Below are 19,136 nucleotides of genomic sequence, written 5' to 3'. Positions count from 1 at the left end.
CAATCACGGCCGAGACTTTGCACGGCAAAAATTATTCATTGTCGGCCACTCTCTGCCCAAGATTTAAAACATTATCCATGTGTTTATTCGATTTTCGGCACGTTCTGCTCAGCTCCATCTGTTGACGACGGCTTGGTCTCATTTCCTAGTTCTGAGTTTATAGATGATTGAGGGTTCTCACCCGCGGCTAGCCGATGGTCGAGCCGAGCCTTTTCCTCGTCCGTGGCGCCCGTAAGGTTAACGGCAACCTCTTCGCCGAAGTTCTGGGCGATTTCCTCTAGGGTAAGACCAGCAGTCTCTGGGAAGAAGAAGTAGATAACTACAATTTTGGTTAGCGGAATTTTACTTGACTAGTTGGTCTTGATGTGATTGGGAAGAAAACATACCGGGAATGAAGAATGCAGACCAGCAAATAATGACAAGATAGTATTTCCAGCCAACGTTGCCAAAGCCCATTGGGGCAGTTTGTAAGAGGATGAGGGTAGCTGGGTATGTTAATTGGAATTTGAAGACAAAATTGCAACGTACGACTTACAAGCAAATTGTCCGAAGAGAGAAAAGCCCATGCCAATTGGACGAATTTCAGTCGGGAAGATCTCCGAAACATAGAGGTACATCGTGGTGTCGCAGAAAGTACTGCAGGAATGTGAGCTCATTGTATGCAGCGATCTTGATATGTTGAAATCTGACTTACCCCTGGAAGGCTAGGTAAAGGTACATAAAGAAGATACCAAATCCATTTCCGACCTTGTTGGTTGTACCGGCATACTGGGCAGTCATAGCAGCCAGGCAGGATGTAGAGATGATAATACCAACAAACCCGATCATGTACATGCCACGCCGGGAATTGACTTTATCATGAAGCCAGGCACCTAGAGGATTGTAGATCACGCCTGAGCTAGGTTAGCAAACTGCGTAAATAGTAGATTCTGGGTGTCTATCCTCACCAGCTGTTGTCAGCCAGACAGCACTCAATAGCAGAGGCATACCCCCCTCCATGCCCAAATTTGTGTATAGAAGAACGGCATAGTTGTTCTAGTCGTTGTCAGTGGGATACACTTTCAAGTAGGTATTACCACACTCACGATGATCAAAGGTCCACCAAATTCAGCGCCCCATTGGGTAAGGAAGCCAATCGCCATACGCTTTCGGTATGTCTTTCTTGTAAAGACAGCCTTCCACACGCTGCCATAAGTAGCCAATCTCTCAGCCTCCAGTCGGATTTGCTCTTCTGTCTGGAAGAACTCTTCCTTGGCAGCTAAGTTGTTCGGGTCATCTGGTGATTCGCGGAGACGTTCAAGAACATGCTGCGCCTCATCGAGCTTACCCTTCGATATTAACCAGCGAGGAGAGCGCGGGAGCCAGGGAGATCCCAGAAGCAGCACCAACGCAGGCAAACATTGCAAGGCGAGAGGAAATCTCCAGCCAAACTCGGAAAGAGAGCCCGTTGCATAGTAGCAAGCATAACCGACCCATCCTGAAAGCATATATCCAAAGACCAGGAAAATGGCATGGTGACCGACCAGCCAGCCGCGTCGCAGAGCACTCGACATTTCGGAGAGATACATAGGGCAGACGGTTACAAGGATACCGATTCCAAGACCACAGATAAAGCGACCAGCCTGAAACATGCTGAGAGCTGTCAGTGCCAGTCTAATTAGAATAAGGTAGAAGAAGTGACATACGCTAGTGAATTAGAACCGGCCTGAAGTGCTCCCCCGAACAGTGAGAAGAAGGCACCGAACTGGATGTTCGCTTTTCGGCCGAAGAAATCGCACGACCACATTATAAAAAGTGTACCAACAGCACCGCCAGCACTGAAAACACCATTTGCTGTCGATATCGCGGGTGTAGTGATGGTCGCGTATCCCGGTTCACCCTCAGCGGGCAGGTCGAAGTAGGCATACCATCCCGGCTGTCCGATTGTACTAGAAATAATCGAAGAGCAATATCCATATGTCTGTTGTAATATTATTAGTAAATAATAGCTGCTTTGTAAGAAATGTGTGAACTCACCATTGACCCAATAGCAACAAAAACGATAACCAGCCTGTTATAGGTACTGGTTTGAAACCCGAACCTACCCATGATGGTCTGTAGTTACAATGTTCAATAAATCAAGATCATATAATAAAGCAGATTTGTTGAAGAAATTTCGACATGTTTGCCAGGGGAGTACTCCCTAGCTGACAAGTTAGGGGGGGCTACAGCCCTGTGGAGTTGTGGCTGCATAAACTTCGTGGGAAAATACCACTAGGTATGTCGATCACACGGCACTTATTTGAGTCCAGAGACTCTGAAAATACTCTCAACATGTTAGAAGCTATGTAAGAAATGGTCACTTGCTGAAATCCGGTTCTATTATGCTATGTGAACCACCTATATTGGTTGTATGGAGCCCTAAAGTACTCCGTAAAGATTCCGAGTTTGTGAAATTATTGCAGTGCAGATCCATGCAGTCTACAAATTACATCCCCGCTACTCCGTACAACGTCCACAAAAGGTCCATGCGGTGTATGCTAGTCCATTACCTAGTGCGGAGTACACAAAGTTCGATTTAGAACGAGACTACGGCATCCCTGGGCCCTATAAATACACTTTCCCACGACTCTGACTAGCGGAAACGACAATTAAAAATGGCCAAATCTCCTTTTGACACCCCGTTTGACCAGCTCCCGAACCCAAAGCAGGTTTGGCTAGGAAAACCAGGTAGCTATGAAGAGGGTCTGGGAAAACTAGCTATTCTTACCCCTGAAGTCGTCGCTGCGGCTGCCGCCAGCGAGATTAGATGTGGTCGACGCGTAACGATGGGATGGGAGATGACGAAGTTGGATTATCCTAACCTCAACCGCCAGCCATGTCATCATGAGATTATTCCTCTTCTGGGAGGTGTGGCATTTGATGATATCTATACGATGAACCCACGTAAGTTCAGAAGGATTCTGCTTATCCGCTTTCTATTTCCTTTTTTTCGCAATATATTGACTTTCGGCAGAGCAAAGTAGCCAATGGGATGGCCTGCGCCATTTTTCCCAGACAGTGCCTGGTCAATCTGAACGTGTGTTCTATGGTGGAACAACCAGTGAAGAAATCAATGATCGCCAAAATGATCGAATTGGTCTCCAGCATTGGGCCCGTGAGGGCATTGCAGGTACTCATCCATTTCACATGAATCTCCTGATATTATCTCACAGTAGCAATAGGACGTGGAGTCTTGATCGACTATGCTACATGGGCGGAGAAAAGAGGGATTAAATACACCACATTCTCGACCCACCAAGTGCGGTTTGCCGATATCCTCGAAATTGCCAAGGAGAACAACATCACGTTCCAAAAGGGTGATATTCTTTTCGTTCGTGTAGGAGTGACCAAGGAGTGGGACACGTCCATGACAGATGCTCAAAAACAAGCTTATGCGAACAACCCCAGCCCGGAGCATGCTGGAGTCGAGGCGACCACAGAAGTCCTCCGCTGGCTGTGGGACACTGGATTTGCCGCCATCGCAGGTGATGCAATCAGTTGGGAGGTAAGTGAATAGAAAATGGACCCTGAAATTCTCGCCATGTGGAAAGTCAATCAAGGAAGTCAACTGACAGACCCACAGGTCTACCCACCACAATCCCCTGACATATTCCTCCATGAATACGTGCTTGCTGGATGGGGAATGCCGATCGGTAAGCTGAGCGTCCTGTTCCATTTCCGCAGATCCATTATATTGACTAGTAAATAACAGGGGAACTTTTCGATCTTGAGGCGTTGGCACGCACCTGCCACGAACTCCAGAGGTGGAGCTTTTTCGTGGCATCCGTGCCTTTGAACATGCCCGGTGGGGTTTCTTCGCCTCCGAATGTGATGGCAATTTTCTGAATTAATATTGTTTGCCGAGTATAACATGTTTCGTACATGTAGGCGGAGTACATAGTTTGAGATATATTCAATCAAGATCCAATAGTCATTGCCAGTAGGGGTTTATAGTACTATATAATATGTAAGCCCTATTGACCGGCAATTTCGGATGGTGCCATATTCAAAATATGTAGATCACATGCTAGCCCCACCATATTGTACAAAAGAAGCAACTCCAGACGCAACAGGATAATTCGGGCTGATCTGTCATGGATTGTCTCTGGTAAACTATGTTATCGATTGTGGGTCGAAGGATCGGGGCGAACGTACCAGACGGAAATACATATTGGCGCGAGTTCCACATGAATAACAGTTTAGCATAAGTACCAACATACTTCGTACCGTGGATAATGATCTGCGATGCAATTACCTAGTAGAGTTAAAGAAGAGAGTACGCTACTCAGATGAGGATTTTGCCTCATATTTCTTGACTTCGATTTTGCTTCAGGGCTATCAAATCTTGCCCAACTCTCCACCATCCTGCAGAGGGCAACCCCTGCAATCCACAATGCAAGTTCCACTTTACTTGATGGACCTGCACCTCGAGACAATGCCGTCGTGGGTCAAAAGTTAAATTATACTTTCCTCTGCGCAACCATGGTTGAAGGAGCCGTTCGGATCCACTTCCCGCGTATACCACCTAAGCTTTGGCCACTATGTACAACTCAATTTTATGCCCAGGAATTGTAATTGTACTGGCCGTTAATATCGTTAGAGACCCTAGGGATACCTAGTATATACGTACTACTAGTATATATCTGTGTGTTTGGGATGAGCTATTGCTGTAAACTTTTTGATTCACATGATCTCGGTGTTTTAATATGTACGACATACAGTAGCTTGTCTGCGAGAAATATAACAAGAGGGATAGGTCCGGCATATACAATGTGTTATTTAAATGACAGCTTAAAAGCTTGAAGGCCTGCTACATTATACTTTGTATATGACTTCTCCACTGTGCGCCAGGGCCATACAGCGTCAAAGCTAGAAAAAGAAGGTTGGCGAACTGTACCGAGGAACAAGCCGTTGTCAAGCATTTCATTGCTATACGGAGTACATCAGACTTGTGTTTGTATATATGGAGGGGAAATATGCTAGATGATTTATTTCTTTTAGCATGCTTAAAATTTCTTACCAAAGTTTGAAGCAGTCCTCCTTTACACACTACATTATCTCTCCCAAATATTTCAAGAAGAGTCGCAACATGCTTATGATTCGACTACAACATACAACATAAGTATTCTTTGTATGAACAAGCTGGACAAAGGATACCTACTTAAATTTGGCATTTTCTGGGGCGCATAAACACTAGGTCCTAACTAGTAGTGATAATACGCCTAGCACGTTTAATAGAGTTCCCTTTGACAGCATTACCTTCTTTCAGCTCAGGGGAGCCGATCATGGGCGGTCATAGCCCGATTTGAAATACATATTTATGCAGTTTGTGGAAGCAACCAGTCAAAATTCGACCCAGTTTCGAGCAGATTATTGCCTAGATCCCGAGGCCCTTATATTTTCGCTTAAAGGACGGGGCTTTCTTGAAACACATCCCCCCCCCCCCATTACCGATTCTAGATCCATGATGCATTTTATATCGTTGCTTGGACGGGGCTCTGGAGATGCGTCCATTGATCGGAGTGTGCAGCAATGGAACTACGCCTGCCAGTCATTATGTATCATCGGCATGACAGTTTTCTTTGGTCTTCGTGTTTTTACTCGGTTGTTTATTCTCAACGGATTTGGGAAGGAGGACTGTGAGTGAAAATTCGGATGGAAGAGCACAGAGCACAGAGCGATGAAATGCTGATAGTCTCCTAGGGACATGTACAGTTGCCTGGGTATGACCACTACGTTGAAAGAGGGAGGGAAGATAGGTTAATAAAATACCTTTAACAGTTCCTCGGCGTTTGTTACTCAATTATTGCTCTCATCAGTATGTCCCTAATACCACACGCGACAAGCTGTATCTAACGTAAGAACAGTGGGTCATTATGGAGGAGGTTTACACTGGTTGGACGTCCCGGATGAGAACAAGATTCCTTTCCAAAAGGTATGCAAAGCAATCGAACACTATCATTCAGACTTCTGACTCTCTAGACTATCTACGCAACAATGGTCATGTATGGACCAACAGCCTATCTCACAAAAGTGTGCCTTCTCTGGATCATGACTCGCGTTTTCAGTCCCTACCGAAAAACCATCATGTTTATTAGGATATTCATGGGAATCATGTTGGCCTACTACATCCCGGCTGTCATTGTCAAAATCCGAATCTGCAACCCCGTCGCTAAATTCTGGGACCAAAAGATCGACGGCTCATGTCTAGACCAGACATCAATCATTTTGGCCGACGCTGTCGTCAGTGTAGTCAGTGATATGATCGTTCTCATTTTGCCATTACCATTGACTTTGAATTTGCAAATGTCGACGAAGAGAAAGATGCGGGTTATGGGTATTTTGGGAGCGGGTGGCCTGGCTGTTGCAGCCAGTATCATCCGACTGGCGCTCATTGTCATTACCGGACAGTCGAAGGATGTTTCTCGTGCATTTATGAGAATCAATATGCTAGGGTATGTTTCTCTCGGTTTATCTTGACGAAATATTCTAACTGAAAGATTTTTTCTAGTAATGCCGAAGTCTCCATCGGCATCATCTGTACCTGCCTGCCATCCCTATCAGCACTCATCATCCGCATCTACCACGAATATTCCAGTAACAAAGCAACTCTCGAGTCCGACTACAAAATGGACACAATACGGAATCAGGGCACAATGTACCGAAGCAAAAATCCGATGAGTGTTACGGGAACAGGCTCAGATGAGGATGTGCTCATGTACAATGCACAGGGAAATCCGAAAATTGAGACAATCATTCACGGTAATAGTGAGAAAGGAAGTCCGAGAAGATCAACATTTGAAGGTATAGGAGTGACCCGTTCTGTTAATGTGTCAACCTCCGTTGAGGCTCGGCAGGAGGCTCGGTGATATGGATAAATATTTTGTTTAGATAAGCAAACCCTAGAAAACTTAGGCTAATCTCAATATCTTATGAATATATCTCTAGATGCCAAGGTATGAAGTGTGCCTTGTGCGCCTTGGGCGCCTAATACCAAGATCGGTGCATTAGGGTTAAGCCGACCAGGGTGATATGCAGGTCATTAGAATACGGATGTAACGAAAGATCCCGTCGCTATGACCCAAAACCCCCTGCATCTACCCGTGTTTTAATGTTTGATATATATGTAGGTACCTGGATGTAACGCCCATTCCGGACATCCGTGTGGCATATCTATAGATACCTAATCGAGTAAGATTATAACTCTAGTCACTTTTAATACATATTTCACATGATATAAGCAGATGTAGTAAATGATACGAAAGTACGGAGTACATACGAGAGAATCCTTGGAGAGACAGGGATTACTTGCATTGAGGGGCCGCCAAGTCACTGCCTGTTCAACCCCCACCTTCATGTTAGACACATCAGTTTGGATTCTATTTTGAAACTCAATTCTTCTTTTCGAATTTCTATATGCCCTCCATGTCGCTCACACGTCTTCCAGCAGAGCTCATTCACATAATCGTCAAGTTCATCGAGGAAGCGCGTTATCTCAACTCTCTGGCGCAAACATGTTCGCGCTTACATGTGCTGCTAAACCCAGTCCTTTACCAGAACAGCAATCGCTCATTACATGGATTTCCCCTTGTATGGGCGGCAAAGAATAGCGCGGAAGCGACTCTCAAACGAGCATTTGATGCTGGGGCTTCCACACACTCCTGTCATTATAACTTTAGACGATCGCTCGTCGCGGCAGTGGACAAAAGTCATGAGCCTATCGTGCGCATGATACTGGAACAAAACAAAGACCCTGGTATATTCACGCAAGATCAGAGATGCGAGTTATGTGAAGATCAGAGATCAGAAGCTGCCTCGAAAGTCTTACATCCATTATATTTGGCGGCAGTGCGTGGCAACGTGGGCATTGTCAATCTATTGCTGGCCCATAAGGTCACATTCGAACATGACCATGACTGCTGCGGTGAAACATGCTTCGATCTGGTGTTTGCGGCAGTAGAAAACGGACACCTAGCCGTTGTGAAAGTTCTCATCGAGGCTGGCTACGATTTGAACGATACACAAAGCGTATATTGGCACAAACAACCACTTCATGCTGCAGTCCTCCAGGGTGATACGAAGATGGTTGAGTACTTGCTGGATGGAGGGTCCGAACCCTCGCCTCAAGAGGAACCACCTCTCATGTCTGCCGCTAGAAATGGGGATATGGACATTGTCAAATTGCTCGTGGAGCGCGGAGCAGATCCTAACAAGAGATTTTGTGGCGCAACGGCTCTTTCTTGTGCGGCTGGCGATGGCCACGCAGAAATCGTGGAAGTGCTCTTAGACCATGGAGCGGATCCCGATCCTGATATGGCTCAAGGTTGGCTGAGTACACTCTACCACGTAGCTATACATGGTCAACTGCAGATCCTCGATCTTTTGTTGGCGCGTGGAGTGGACATACACCCCAAGGAGCCAACAAAAAAATGCATATTGTTATCATCGATAGTCGGAAATACAAGCTGGCGATCAGTTGAAAGGCAGAAACAGGCTGCTTTTGCTGATTTCTTTCGAACCTTCGTCGACTTTGAGGACATGATAAACGACAAAGATTACGAAACACAAGCCGAGATCCTATATATAGCCATTGGCTATGGGTGGGATGATATCGCGAAGCGTGTTCTCGAGAATGGCTTTTCTGCAGATGGGAGCTATCGTCGCTGCGAGACACGGTACGAGCGACCCATACTTCAAGCCATTGACAACGGCCATATTGGAATTACAAAACTCCTTGTCGAGCATGGTGCCAATATCCAGGAGTACCAGGGTGAAATCAGGGTCCTTGTCGAGCGTGGCGCCAATGCACAGGAGTACCCGGGAGAAATTATGGATGAAGGCGCACTTTCCTTGGCAATCCAATTGGGCAATGTACCAATTGCAGAGCTTTTACTCGACCACGGGGCTGACATAAACTGCGTAAGCAGTCGTGGAGAAACAGCTTTGGCCGAGGCTGCAATGGTCTCTGCAGACATGTTTCGCATGTTGCTTGATCGAGGAGCTGATCCGACGAAAACTCCAGTATCTGCTGACGGCACTTTCAATCCATCCTCTGGCGAGACCGCTATCACTAGAGCATTGTACTTCGGTGCAGTAGATGTGGTGCAAATATTGGTGGACAGAGGAATTGAATTGGAAATGCCTCCATTGCCCAAGCAGCAACAGAGGCCCAGGAGTCACCAGGGTCCAAATTTCCTAAAGAGTCCCAAGAAATTAATAGAAGAGGCATTCTTGGGAGGAGAAGAAATGGCGGAGTTGGTCTTGGATCGGGGCCTGTTGAAGATTGACCCTGAAAGCAGCGAAGCACAAGAAGGATTAGTGCACGCTGTCCAATTTGGAATGACGGGAGTGGTGAAGCGGCTACTTGAACGAGGAGTTGATCCCAAATTGCCGTCACTCTACACCCAGCTATCATTGCTGGTGGCTGCAATATATTCACCTCACACCGAAGGTAGCAGTAATGCTACAGCCATTCTTGATCTGCTCCTAGCCCATGGTGCTGATATCGAGGAACGGTGTTATCCTGGTATGACTCCCTTGTACCGGATCGTCATGCATGTCAATGCCAAAAAGGAGTGGGTTTGCGACCAAGCAGAGGTGCGACTTTTGCTGGAGAGAGGTGCAGATCCCTTCGCGGAACATGACCACTGGGGTGTACTTGTGACAGAGACAAGTGATGCCCATGCTCATTCCGACTCGCCATTCATGAGTAGACGATCAATTCAAAGTCCCAATACCGGGACTGATGATGATGACGACGACCATCCTCCCAGCAGAATGGTCAAATTTGTGCGGCAGCGCAACGGTTTGACAGGCCACGACGGACACGACGACCCATTCCTAGCATGTATGAGGCTGGGCAACAAAGCAGTGCTCAAACTTATGCTTGACGCAATTGATCGAAAAGGAATTCCCTTGGAGGAGTTGAAGCATAGACTTGACCAAGCCCGGATTGAAGCGACCGAGAATGGGAACCTGCGACTTCTACCCATTATAGAGGATTATTACTGGGCGAAAAGGTATCCGTGCAAGTAAGATTGGTTCACAATACCGATATGCTATTTGCAAATAGATTGACTTGGATGATGCTGAAAAGACACGCTTAAACGTATAGATAGAACAAGTGCTCTGCGCAGAATGGAAAACATGCAGGGTCAAAATCAAGAGATCTTTCCGATCCTCTTCCTTCCAATATCAATCTTGGATTTCAATCTGGACTCTTTGTTAGTGAAGTAGATCAAGACAAGTGGAAAAGGTGGGACAAGGGTGTAAACTAACATGTCAGCCTCCTCATCCGCCAACTTCAGCAGTTCATTCTGCACCTCGAGCTCCTCATTAATCTGCGTGCCAAGTTCCCTCTGTCGAATAATGATCTTCCTCAACTCATCCACATTATCATCCTGACTCTGCATCATCTGTCTCTGCAACTGCAGCACCCCATCGTTGTCGAGCTCTCGAGTCCGCTCCGTCTCTTTACCAAGGACCCTGCCCGCTCGTGCCGGCGTCCTACGCCCACTGGCCGCATCTCCAGCGACATTCCCACCATTCATCAAAGCTTCTTTATCTTGGATAGATGCGACAGTATGGTCAAGCCGGCTTTTAGTTGCCATAGCATGCAAGAGATCCTCCAGGCCGTCCTTTTCCTTGCGCGCATTAATGAGCAGGTCTTTTCGTCGGCGGATCTCGCCTCCCCCAAGACTGGACGATGCGGAGCTCGTATCTCCGCGTCCTATATTCTTCAGTCCTTCGTCTAGCGTGGTGATCATTGTCCCCGCACGGACAAGACTGCCCTTCGCTTGTGCAGAGCTCTCGTGTTGCTTCTGTGGCGTTGTCTCCTGATCTCTGCGAGATAGTTGTAGTCGTGCATCATGGAGATGATTCTTCATGTCCCGGTAGTAGTCGAGCCATAGCGTTGGGTCTGTGATAGGTGCGTTTGTAGCAGCTGGGTCTGTGATGGCGGCGTGGAGTCGTGTGGATGTTTTTGTTGATCCGTTGCCAGTTGATGCGACTGCGGTGGGGAGGTTGAGGAATGCACGCCACGCGGGCGAGGTACGCCAGCGCCCATCTTCAGACTCATTGATCGCGCGGAGGTACTCCTCTAGGCCGCGACGGCGGTCTTCACGCAATCGTTCGTTCGAGACAGTTTTTGAAAACCATGTTTTTGAAGGTAAGGGAGCTGGCGGAGGAGCATTCGTTTGGGAGATAAGGGTGCTGTGGAAGGTTGAGAAGTCCGAGTAGCGTTTAGGCACCGTGAAGGAACGGAGCGGGAGGCGGAGGGTGATGTGGTAGACGGTGTGTGGTGGGGAGGTGTTTGAGAGGGTAGTATTCGGGATAGCTATTTCAACATTCGGCGCCATTTCGATTCAAATTGGGAAACTATCATTTCCCTCAAAAGTCGGCGAAAACAAATGAGATAAGGAGCTGAGGTTGATGACGCAAAACCTTGGGAACCTTGGAAGCTTAGACCAATTAAGTACCCGACCTCGGGATGATCACTAAGTGACTATACGGCGAACACACACATCGGCACGTTGTAACATGGTATTAACATTAAGTAACATTGGGTATTCGCAAAATTTGAATTAAATCCATTTAATCCCAGACCTCTCGTTGCTCCAACAGATCTAGCTGGCCAAAGAATTCACCGACCACCGTAATGATCATGTCGAGCAAGGCATGGGTCTGTATCGACGAATCATCTTCTTCGTTATCACATCCAGCAGGTGTCTCGACGGAGTCCGGATTAGTTTGAAGCCCAACTAGCAAGCGTGTCTTGGCTGCCTGCAAGTCAGATTCTTCTAGCGACGCATCAAGCATACTAGAGTCTTTTGCTTCCGCGGTCTCCCGCAATTCGTCTTGTTTGTTTTCATCCTCATTCGGAACTGTAAGCTCCGACTGAGACCCTTCCTGGTGCTCTTCCTCGCCTTGGGCTGTAAGTTCCGGCTGAGTTTCCTGCCTGGTCGCTTTTTTATCCTGGACTCCAGATCCCTGCTGAGCTTCTTTGGTATCTTTCTCATCATCGGCGAGATTACCCCGTTGTGTTTCTTCTTTTTGTTGTGTTGACACAGAAGAATCGACCTCTTCCTCATACTCGTCGTATTCTAGCTCTTGCACCTTGCCCAAAATCGTCGCAGCTCGTTTGCCCAGGTTTCGAATGATTCCCACCTCTCGGGTAGAAAGTTGCCCAACCTCACGGCACTTCCCCAACAAGCCCCAAGCCCAGGCTCCAATGCGCCGTACTAGCTGGGTGTTGTCACCCCGCACAACATCAGACAACATCCGCGCTAGTATTTCCAAGACTTCTAACACGCTTTCCATGTCCATGCTGGCCAGTTGAACCATGCGTGGTTCAACTGTGACCAAAAGCCGGCGCCATGTTTTATGCGCAGAAGTAGCCTTTCTGGGGAGACTGATAGGGTGATCATCGTCGAGGGCGTCGATAGCACCAGCAGGTGGAGTGCATCGCAGAGTCGATCTCAAGAGGATGAATCGATGTCGGAGAAGATTGTTGTAGGATCTTTGTGCATCAGAGTAGAGTTTGTCGAGCTTTGAAGGGGAAAGTGAGGTCTTGTTTTCATTTAGATCGTCCACGGGAGCAATATAGGCTTCGTCTTCATAAAAGCCTGCTGGCAGAGGAGGGTTAGTTGGGTCAAGTAACCTTAGATCGCGTTGCGCGTTGGATGCTGAGACTGATGGGTCTGTGGACTGAATAGGCGCAGAAAATAGCACAGGTAGTGAGTTTGCTTCGGATCTATCGAGCGAAAATTAGTTCAAATTTGAATCACGAGATACACAGACTGGGAAAGTCTCGCCATCGTTTAAGAGGCAAAGGAAAAGATATTTAGACCGAAGGTCAAACATACCGAACCATACGTAGATATTCCAATCCATCATCGGGCTCGTCATACAGCAATTCATCGCCTCCATCATCCAACCCCGGAAATGCGCTCTTCTGGCCATAGAGGGGATGCTGACGGGGACGCTCATATGACGCTGTCGAAGACGCTCCATCATCCTCCTCATCATAAGATATCCGACGACGCTTCGAGGAGCGGGACGACATGGTGGCGTTTCTCTTGCCGGGCATAGTGAGGTGAAGATGGTACTTGGGGGGGTGTAGGATCGAAGCTGGAGAAGCTTGGGCCATCTGTAGACAGCTCAATGTTGCTTGCAACAATATGGACTTGACTAACTATTTTTTTGCATGTGACAAGAGACGCATTGAATAAGCAATTATTAAATAATTTACATAATTTATTACCATATCTAACTATTCTACTCTCATAATCCTACATATAGCATTGGGATACACAAGCAAACCCAAGGCGGTGTAAAAATAATTGTTTATCGGAGGCGGGGACCTGCATCTGCTGGCAAAAAAAAAGATAAGGATCATCATCTTATACATCTCCAATTGACTCCCCTCATGTCCTTTTCGTCACTTACTCTCTCCACTTACTTTCCTTAAACCCTTTTTTTTTTTACTAGTCTCAATTGATAGCCATTTCTGTTTCCCTTCTTAACCAAGTGAAGGAAAATTTGCCTAACAATCCCGCTTCACATGAGATGACCTGTGTCTTTGCCTGTCTCGGAAGCGGTTCGGTCTCTCTGTTGCTTCTTCGTCCCTCCAGGGCTATTAATCCCTGATTTGTCACCAAACAACCCCTCATAATATTTTGCACACAATAGTGCTTTACGATGTTTATCTGAAAACTTCGTGCTTATTTGATTTGCGAGATGTCAGGGCCGATTGTTGATTCCTCCCAACCCATGACCTCTCACCGATATGTTCACCTCCCCACAGAGGTCATAATGCATATCGCCAAATTCATTCTTGATGACTGGTCCAAGTTGGAGATACCCAGTTCCCAAGACAGATTGCGAAGGCTCTGCTCTGTTTCGCGCCAGTGGTACTCTGCTGGCATCGAATATCTCTACTACCGACCTCTACTTCACCGAGGGAATAGCTTTACACTATTCACCAACACTGTGTGCCCGCCAATTCGCTCCCGGCAACGAAAAGTGGACTTGGGCTCGCTCGTTCACGCCCTGAACCTCGGCCCTTTGGTACATCACAGCTCCAATAGCTTGACCGCACGGCTTCTAGGTCGAGTGAAGAAAAATCTGGAGATATTTGTTGCTCCAAGGGTATCTTTTGCGTGAGTCCATATTTATTGACAACAAAGATATCTTATCTAGTCCTAAACCAATTCCTTCCTCTAGCGTCAATAGCCTTGCGCCTTTAGCCAAGTGCAAGGAGCTTTCCTATCTGTGTCTTAGCACGGTGGCTGATCCAATCCCATTTTCTACTCTCAAGAAAGCCATCAGCGGTCTTGACAAACTGAAATCGATTGAGCTTCCACGATCAACGTGTATCACGGATGATGGTTCGACTGATGATTGGCCACCCAATCTGGAATACCTCAAGATTGGCGGGAAATTTGACATCGAGAAAATGTCTTCTTTCAGGTGGCCCCCCAATCTGGTAGGATTGACACTTTGTGGTTGCGAGGATCTAGACACTTTCGGCTTGGAAGGGATTCTTATCAACGAGCAGCTCCGCACCACGCTTGAGCAGTTGACCATTCACAGCTACAATCGCGGGATGTTTATGGAGGTATCGTCTGACATCTTATCGACACTCACTGCTTTGAACTCTCTCCGGATACCCGTTGATATGCTTTACACCTTACTCATTCTTCCTTCATCTGAGTTCCCAAGTTCTCCTATGTCAATTCGTGAGCTGGAACTCCTATCACCACATGACGAGGATTTTTCTTCTGCGCTGGTTTTTCATCCCAATGACCTTTGCAAGGCCTTGAAAACGGATCTTTCTCGAGTGTGCTATATTGGTATCAGCCCTGGCTGTCTTGACATAATACCCGAAAAATGGCATGACGAAATTGACAAGTGGGTGTGGAAGAACATTGACAAGTGCTCTGAGGAGGAATTCTATGCTCTTTCTGACGTGGGCGTCGGTGTCATGGATAGGGAGCCATTCTGCTAAGCGCCTATGCATTCTTATGCTCTTGCATACACATCACTTTACATGAGTCTGTTATGAGGAAGATACATGTTTTAAGAGGATAACACCAATAGTGAAAATTTTAGTTAAGTTGTGGTTCATTTGATTATCCTCGGCAATGACTCAAAACCATACCCTTTTTCCCCCCAGCTCCAAATCAAAGGGAAGTGTAGAAGTTTGAAAGTTGTAGAGACGAAAGACGAAGAGATAAAGAGAGTGGGGAAATTCGGACGGAACATCTGGCCGACACGGGAACCTGGCAATGACGTACATTTCCCTTTGTACACATTCCACCATGAGATCGCAAACCCTTTGGCGGTCATTTGGCCTATTGCAGCGCCAATCGCTTTATCGGAAAACTATCACTCACCGAGCTATCCAAACAGCTAGTTCTCGACCCGTCCCCAACTTCGCATTTGCATTTGAGTGAGTCTGGACCAACGCGCCTAATCCACTTGATTTGATTCTCACATAATACAGCATTGATGGCGTTCTTCTCCGTGCATCGAAACCTATACCCGGTGCCGCCGACTCGCTAGCTCTCTTGAAGGAGCAAGGCATCCCCTTTATTTTGCTCACCAACGGCGGCGGTAAACACGAGACAGAGCGTGTCTCAGAGATTAGCGAGAAACTAGGAGTTCCTTTGGATGCTACGGACATCGTACAGAGTCACTCGCCCTTTGCTGAACTGGTCAAGGGATCAGACGAGGCGAGCGCTCTGGAACACAAGTGTGTGTTAGTGGCCGGAGGCGATGGGGATAACTGTCGGCGCGTGGCAGAACAGTATGTCAAGGACCCTTTCCTGCTGCTAAATGGTACATGCTAAGCATTGGTAAAAGGTACGGTTTTAAGAATGTTGTCACCCCGGCGGATATTCTCATGGAAAACCCTGCAGTCTGGCCGTTTTCGAATAACTTCAGCGACTATTATAAAACATTTGCCCGACCGCTTCCGAGCCCCATTGATTTCAAAGATCCGTCGAAGAGTTTGAAGATCGACGCCATCTTTGTGTTCAATGATCCGCGTGACTGGGCATTAGACACTCAGGTTATTATAGACCTCCTCCTCTCGTCGCAAGGCCGTATGGGCACTTTGTCTGAAAAGAACGGCCAAATCGGTCTTCCCAACCATGGATACCAGCAGGATGGCCAACCCCATCTGTACTTCTCTAACCCAGATTTGTGGTGGGCCGCCGCCTACCCCTTGCCCCGTCTTGGCCAGGGCGGATTCCGAGAAGCGCTTGAGGGCGTTTGGGCCGCGACTACAGGTGGACCCAGCAAGGGTATTGAGTTGAAGAAGACCGTGATCGGCAAACCTTATCAATTCACCTACGAGTTTGCGGAGCGTCAATTGCTTCGGAACCGACGGAGAACATTTGGAAGCTCTGCAGATCTCACACCTCTGGAAAGAGTTTACATGGTTGGTGATAATCCAGAGTCGGATATTCGAGGAGCAAACTCCTATCGCAGTGAAATCGGCAGTAGCTGGCACTCGATCCTTGTCCGCACTGGTGTATACGGTGGCGGAGAGCCTGCTTGGGTTCCTCAGACAATTGCTGATAATGTGCACAACGGTGTCCAATGGGCAATGAAGAGCTCGAGCTGGCCTGCTGCATGATTGTCAAGGGATGCTAGACACTCTATATTGATAGATCGGAATACACATGACGCCGGTTGTATGTTTATGTGTGTTTGTTCTAAATAGCTACCAGCGCCAAACTCACATAATCCATACATTCAATTATTTGAACAATAAATGTACATATAACTGACTTGTACGCATGTATACAACTGTAGATTAGATCTAGGTCAAGTCCCCACACCGCCTACCCCTCTTAGGGCATGGCGGGGTGAGTCAACGGAACACTTTTCTCTGCAGCTCTACTCACAATCAGCCTGCTGCATTAAGTCCTGCAAATTTCTCAGGATAGAAAATTATTGAGGTAGGATCCACTGCTTCCAATCGCCAATCTGCCCCCTCTAATTGTGCTCGCAGCACTATGGCCGACTCCGAATTGCCCCACCGTCCCAAGCCCGAGGCCCAGGATGCCTCCGCTCCCGCCGCGGAAGGTGAGACCAAGAGCGCTAGCAAGAACGCTCTGAAGAAGGCTGCAAAGGACAAGATCAAGGCAGAGAAGGCTGCTGCGCGTGCGGCGCAAGAAAAGGCCCAGGCCGCCGCCCAGGAGGCCAACGACACGGCCAAGGATCTATACGGTCCCCTCCCAGAGAACGCGGACGTTGTCCCAGCTACACGATTCCCCGAACTCTCCGAGGAACACTACGAGAAGGAAGTGACAGTTGTGGCGCGTGTGGACAATGCGCGTGTGCAGAGTGCCAAGCTTGCATTCTTGATGCTGCGCCAGCAGGGACAAAAGGTGCAGGCCGTCATTGCGGCTGCTGAGCCCATCTCACGACAGATGATCAAGTACACTGGCGGCTTGAACGTCAACTCAATCGTGCAGGTCACCGGTACTGTCAAGAAGCCCGAGATCCCGATCTCGTCCGCGTCCATTAGCCACCTCGAAATCCACATTAGCAAGGTCTACATGATCTCCGAGGCTGCGCAGATGCTCCCCATGCAAGTCAAGGATGCTGAACGCCCTCCCCCCGAGACCACCGATGAAGGTGCCCAGGTTGATGCCGAGGGTACTCCCATCGTCACCCTCAAGACCCGTCTCGACAACCGTGTCCTCGATCTGCAGACCGAGACCAGCCAGGCTATCACCTGGATTTCCAGCGGTGTTTCCCAGCTCTTCGCTGAGTACATGATTAAGAGTGGCTCTCGATGGATCTCCACACCTAAGCTGGTCGGTGCCGCCACGGAAGGTGGCAGCGGTGTCTTCGAGGTGAAGTACTTCAAGCGCAGCGCCTACTTGGCCCAGAGCCCCCAGCTCTACAAGCAGATGTGTATCGCCGGTGATATGGAGAATGTTTTCGAGATCGCCCCCGTGTTCCGTGCGGAGGACAGCAACACCCACCGCCACTTGACTGAGGTATGACCTACTGATATCTATCAAGCAGGAAAAACAAAAGATTATTCTAACACAACCTATAGTTCTCCGGTCTCGATTTCGAGAAGACCTTCCGCAGCCACTACCACGAGGTTCTGGAATTCGCCGAAGACCTCCTCGTCTTCATCCTCACCCAGCTCAAGGAGCGCTACGCAACTCAGATCGCCACCATCCAGAAGTCCTACCCCAAGGCCGGCGACTTCAAGCTCCCCAAGGACGGCAAGGCTCTCCGCCTGAACTACATGGACGGAGTCGCCCTTCTGAAGGAAGCCGGCGTCGACGTCTCCGAGCAAGAGCGCTTCGAGAACGACTTCTCCACCGCAATGGAGAAGCAGCTCGGCCAGATCATCCGCGAGAAGTACGACACTGACTTCTACGTCCTCGACAAGTTCCCCATGGCCGTCCGTCCCTTCTACACCAAGGCCGATCCCACCGACAAGCGCTTCTCTAACTCGTACGATTTCTTCATGCGTGGCGAGGAGATCATGTCCGGTGCTCAGCGTATCAATGATATCAAGGAGTTGGAGGAGTCCATGCGCGCTAAGGGTCTCGAGCCTAACCAGGAAGGCTTCGAGGATTACCTCAATGCTTTCCGCCAGGGTTGTCCCCCTCACGCTGGTGGTGGTCTCGGCCTCAACCGTATCGTTATGTTCTTCCTTGGCTTGCCTAACGTCCGTTTGGCTTCGCTGTTCCCCCGTGACCCCCAGCGTCTCCGTCCTTGATTTTGCACTGTTGCACAATCTCATAACATTACAAGCATATAAAATCAAAATACTTTTCTTTTCTTTTCAAATACATAAATCATAAATTCTTGTCATTAGTATTAGCAGTAGTATCCTCTTGTGGTTAATGTGCATCGGTAGCTTCTTCTTCGCTCTTAAGACGACCAGGCAGCTTTAAGAATCAAACTTGCAAGTTTGAGATCTATACACTAGTAGGCGCTATACTGCGAAACACCAGGAACACCATGCATAAATATGATATGATATTTAGATGAAAAGTTGCATTGACAAGTTTTGAGGGGTGGACGACGCAATCTAACGAACCAAGACACATGAAAAAAGAACACGCTCTTGTCCC

The 19,136-nt window shown here is 47.9% G+C and overlaps 9 protein-coding genes across 9 annotated transcripts; 6 read left to right on the top strand and 3 right to left on the bottom strand.

The window, feature by feature from the left end:
- Positions 1 to 83: 83 nt before the first annotated feature.
- Positions 84 to 2,088, bottom strand: PGRI_026330 (putative MFS sugar transporter; the record flags this gene model as incomplete). The annotated part of the gene is made up of 8 exons (XM_040790346.1): positions 84 to 319; positions 387 to 485; positions 536 to 636; positions 695 to 893; positions 990 to 1,035; positions 1,086 to 1,632; positions 1,686 to 1,960; positions 2,017 to 2,088. 8 exons carry the CDS (start codon positions 2,086 to 2,088, stop codon positions 84 to 86), a joined length of 1,575 nt encoding a protein of 524 aa, XP_040647299.1.
- Positions 2,089 to 2,636: 548 nt separating this feature from the next.
- PGRI_026320 (uncharacterized protein) lies at positions 2,637 to 3,867 on the top strand (the record flags this gene model as incomplete). The annotated part of the gene is made up of 5 exons (XM_040790345.1): positions 2,637 to 2,925; positions 2,996 to 3,151; positions 3,195 to 3,526; positions 3,605 to 3,674; positions 3,734 to 3,867. The coding sequence occupies 5 exons, from the start codon at positions 2,637 to 2,639 to the stop codon at positions 3,865 to 3,867; spliced, it is 981 nt and encodes a 326-aa protein (XP_040647298.1).
- A 1,618-nt stretch (positions 3,868 to 5,485) lies between these two features.
- PGRI_026310 (putative integral membrane protein) lies at positions 5,486 to 6,890 on the top strand (the record flags this gene model as incomplete). Its single annotated transcript, XM_040790344.1, has 6 exons — positions 5,486 to 5,660; positions 5,725 to 5,744; positions 5,803 to 5,839; positions 5,889 to 5,956; positions 6,004 to 6,476; positions 6,533 to 6,890. The coding sequence occupies 6 exons, from the start codon at positions 5,486 to 5,488 to the stop codon at positions 6,888 to 6,890; spliced, it is 1,131 nt and encodes a 376-aa protein (XP_040647297.1).
- A 547-nt stretch (positions 6,891 to 7,437) lies between these two features.
- PGRI_026300 (ankyrin repeat domain-containing protein) lies at positions 7,438 to 10,056 on the top strand (the record flags this gene model as incomplete). The annotated part of the gene is made up of 1 exon (XM_040790343.1): positions 7,438 to 10,056. One exon carries the CDS (start codon positions 7,438 to 7,440, stop codon positions 10,054 to 10,056), a length of 2,619 nt encoding a protein of 872 aa, XP_040647296.1.
- Positions 10,057 to 10,181: 125 nt separating this feature from the next.
- PGRI_026290 (Qc-SNARE protein) lies at positions 10,182 to 11,378 on the bottom strand (the record flags this gene model as incomplete). Its single annotated transcript, XM_040790342.1, has 1 exon — positions 10,182 to 11,378. One exon carries the CDS (start codon positions 11,376 to 11,378, stop codon positions 10,182 to 10,184), a length of 1,197 nt encoding a protein of 398 aa, XP_040647295.1.
- A 235-nt stretch (positions 11,379 to 11,613) lies between these two features.
- Positions 11,614 to 13,168, bottom strand: PGRI_026280 (SIP1 domain-containing protein; the record flags this gene model as incomplete). The annotated part of the gene is made up of 2 exons (XM_040790341.1): positions 11,614 to 12,772; positions 12,885 to 13,168. 2 exons carry the CDS (start codon positions 13,166 to 13,168, stop codon positions 11,614 to 11,616), a joined length of 1,443 nt encoding a protein of 480 aa, XP_040647294.1.
- A 665-nt stretch (positions 13,169 to 13,833) lies between these two features.
- On the top strand, positions 13,834 to 15,028 carry PGRI_026270 (F-box domain protein; the record flags this gene model as incomplete). Its single annotated transcript, XM_040790340.1, has 2 exons — positions 13,834 to 14,180; positions 14,245 to 15,028. 2 exons carry the CDS (start codon positions 13,834 to 13,836, stop codon positions 15,026 to 15,028), a joined length of 1,131 nt encoding a protein of 376 aa, XP_040647293.1.
- Positions 15,029 to 15,341: 313 nt separating this feature from the next.
- PGRI_026260 (putative HAD superfamily hydrolase) lies at positions 15,342 to 16,663 on the top strand (the record flags this gene model as incomplete). Its single annotated transcript, XM_040790339.1, has 3 exons — positions 15,342 to 15,472; positions 15,527 to 15,829; positions 15,886 to 16,663. 3 exons carry the CDS (start codon positions 15,342 to 15,344, stop codon positions 16,661 to 16,663), a joined length of 1,212 nt encoding a protein of 403 aa, XP_040647292.1.
- A 382-nt stretch (positions 16,664 to 17,045) lies between these two features.
- dps1 (putative aspartyl-tRNA synthetase Dps1) lies at positions 17,046 to 18,778 on the top strand (the record flags this gene model as incomplete). Its single annotated transcript, XM_040790338.1, has 2 exons — positions 17,046 to 18,038; positions 18,101 to 18,778. The coding sequence occupies 2 exons, from the start codon at positions 17,046 to 17,048 to the stop codon at positions 18,776 to 18,778; spliced, it is 1,671 nt and encodes a 556-aa protein (XP_040647291.1).
- Positions 18,779 to 19,136: the final 358 nt, after the last annotated feature.

The sequence above is a fragment of the Penicillium griseofulvum genome (assembly GCF_001561935.1).
Source record: "Penicillium griseofulvum strain PG3 chromosome Unknown contig_80, whole genome shotgun sequence".
In the NCBI taxonomy this organism is placed as follows: Eukaryota; Fungi; Ascomycota; class Eurotiomycetes; order Eurotiales; family Aspergillaceae; genus Penicillium; species Penicillium griseofulvum.
This window is presented reverse-complemented; position numbering and strand designations above follow the sequence as displayed.